This window comes from Esox lucius, chromosome 9, assembly GCF_011004845.1.
Source record: "Esox lucius isolate fEsoLuc1 chromosome 9, fEsoLuc1.pri, whole genome shotgun sequence".
Lineage (NCBI taxonomy): Eukaryota > Metazoa > Chordata > Actinopteri > Esociformes > Esocidae > Esox > Esox lucius.
Genome location: NC_047577.1, coordinates 4,817,254 through 4,819,837, shown reverse-complemented (window position 1 = coordinate 4,819,837; position 2,584 = coordinate 4,817,254). Strand labels below are relative to the sequence as shown.

At 40.4% G+C, this 2,584-nt stretch overlaps 1 protein-coding gene across 1 annotated transcript; it reads right to left on the bottom strand.

Moving 5' to 3' along the window:
• Positions 1–2,281, bottom strand: LOC105031599 (polymeric immunoglobulin receptor-like). Its single transcript, XM_010906105.2, has 4 exons — positions 2,035–2,281; positions 1,506–1,829; positions 1,043–1,378; positions 1–249 (listed from the first exon to the last, which is right to left on the bottom strand). Exons 1-4 carry the CDS (start codon positions 2,075–2,077, stop codon positions 218–220), a joined length of 735 nt encoding a protein of 244 aa, XP_010904407.2. The 5' UTR covers positions 2,078–2,281; the 3' UTR covers positions 1–217.
• Between the last annotated feature and the right edge of the window lie 303 nt (positions 2,282–2,584).

The window sequence follows — 2,584 nt, the reverse complement described above, 5'->3', positions numbered from 1 at the left end:
CAGCTTTTCGTCACTTTAAATTTAGGATGTGGCTTTTGTGGGTTTGATGAAGCCGTCGGGTATTGAAACTTGGGGTTTCATGTGTTGAGCTCGCTGAGGCGGACAGAGAAACACAGAGACATGCAGGAAGTCAAAGTGTTCAAACTGTAACGGTTCTGGGAGCTGGAGTGCCAGACCGACAGGAGCCTACCAGAGATCAGTTCAACCGGACTCCTTTTCATGCCTTTATGTGAGTGCCAGTACAGAGCCCTACAAAGGACGAATGTAAACCCTTAGACAACCTCCTGAAACTGTGAATAAAGGACAATCAAGCCAAATACAACAATACAAATTGCAAAATAGAATAATTGTTATTACCCCATTATTTCAGCTCAAAATACTGTGTACAAGCTTAGTATTCCCAACTTCACTTTCGAGACAATCATAATCAGTGTCAAAAGAAAACAATCACAATCCCACTGATTTACGTCCATGAGGATTCCTCAGATAATATCCGATTTCAACAAATCAACAGTTACAAGGAAACCCCACCGAGAACAGCCCCGCCTTGTCCTGTCAGATTTATGTCCCTTGAATGTCTGGGTTCCTATAGGTTGTGTTTCCGTTCAAATTATGAGGTTCATCAGTTCATAATCCGTTACCGTAAATCCAGTGATTCCTCTCAGAAACAGCCGGTCAGCCTCCACTAAAACACTGACCGCCTGCAGCCTACCACCGAACAACAAACAGCCGACACGATGACTAAAGAGTGAGATTTACCGATTTCTACTGAACTGCTAGCATGAACACAAGCAAAAAAGACCAGTAGACCTCTGTATTTGATGTTTTGAGGGACTGTCTCAAATAATATATTCACACAAAATTGATCCAAGCGCTTGAGATTTATTAAACCTGTCCACTGACTTCAGACACTCACAGCACTGTCCTTCCCACCACCCTTTGATAAGCGAAGACGAGGAAGAGACAAGTTGTGTTATTGTCTAGATGCAAGATTCTACACAGTGTCCCTTTCATTAAAAGTAAGGACCATGTTTATACTTACTTTCAACATGTAGCTTCACCTTTGTAATCAGTGAAATGTAAAGTTTTTCTGTCCTCCGGTTTTCTACTCCACACCAGTATGTCCCAGTGTCATATTCAGTCAGGTTACTGATGGTCACTGTGAAGCGTTTCTCTCTCCTGTTGTCCGTCAGAGAGAATCTCCCAGATTTAGCAGAAGTTGAGGCAGCAGAGATGATTTCATAATAAATCTTTGAGTCATTATCTTCCTTGCAGAAATACTTGATGCTGTTCTCATATTTCTCTGGATAGTTACAGATGATGGGATCTTCGCCTCCCAGATCGACCGTCTCTGTGACTGACTTATCACAGCATTTATCTGTAAATGGAAAAACACATAACAAGTATCCCATACCTTCCTTGACTACTGATACTAAACATGGAATTACACTTTAATTAATAGGAACTTTAGGAATCTACTAGTGTGGAGTTTAATTCATTCTCACCTTCCTTTACTTCCAGCTCCACCTTTGTATATCTATCAGGTATAACAGATATGTCCACTCCACACCAGTAGATTCCTTCATCTTGTCTGGTCAGTTGTCTGATGACCACCATGAAGTAGTTTTCCTCAGTGTCGTCATACAGAGAGAATCTACCACTGTGTTCCCAGGTGTTCTGACTACCTGATCTTATTTGGTCTTTACAACTCAAAGTGGTCTTTCTCACACAGAAATATTTCCCATTTCTTTCCTCTTGGTTGTTATAATGACAGTAGATGATGACAGTTCCTCCAGAGTATCCAGGCACTATAAAGGAGCTCAAACAACCTGTCAATCAGACAATATGTTACATGCTATTTCATCCCGATGTAGCTTTTGTACAACTGGTGTGGGAATATTGTTCTTCAGCAGTGTCATCCATACAATACACTCACAATACACACAGCACTCTTCCCTTATCTGATGACACAGCCTTTATCAGACTAACTGTGTGTAATAAAGCTGCTATACAGTGTTATAACAAACGTATTACCCGTCATAAAGGACAGCAGTGTGAATTTCAGCAGGATCCTCATCTTGTTGTGTTCTGGTGTTCACAGATTCTCTCCAGGTTGGTGTCTCTAGATCTGGTTATTTATAATGTTCTGTAAAACGCTGTGGGAACAACTCTCTCTGTGCTCTCTCTACTTGAAGATAAATGTGATAACTGTAGTGCATTTTAACGCTTCATTTCCGTGTAATAGCCCACAGGTCATGTGTTATCTATAATCTCTGCATGTTTAAATGTGGTCTTAATGTGAAACTGGCTACATTTAGCTATATACTGTAGTCTGAATGCAAGATATGGGTTTAAACTGCGTGTACAGACTGAGTAACATCCGAAAAGAAAGTTTGGGGAAGGATGGACTGAAGTAAACAACAGACTGTGTAGTTACATAAACAAACAATTCATGTAATATTTACCACGTTCATTTAAAACCTGTCTAACTTAAATAGGGCCCCAAGCATTAATCTTTTGATTTCAGAATACGTCGCAAAGATTACATTTTTGTTTTCAGTTTCGGGTTCGACCCGAATATTGG

Bases quoted from the DNA above. Each gene is read 5' to 3' on its own strand.
- LOC105031599 (XM_010906105.2), bottom strand. From the start codon at position 2,077: ATGAGGATCCTGCTGAAATTCACACTGCTGTCCTTTATGACGG. The intron at 1,379-1,505 runs GTGAGAATGAAT...TTCCATTTACAG, and splicing joins GGAGCTGGAAGTAAAGGAAG to ATAAATGCTGTGATAAGTCA. The intron at 250-1,042 runs GTAAGTATAAAC...CGTCCTTTGTAG, and splicing joins GGTGAAGCTACATGTTGAAA to GGCTCTGTACTGGCACTCAC.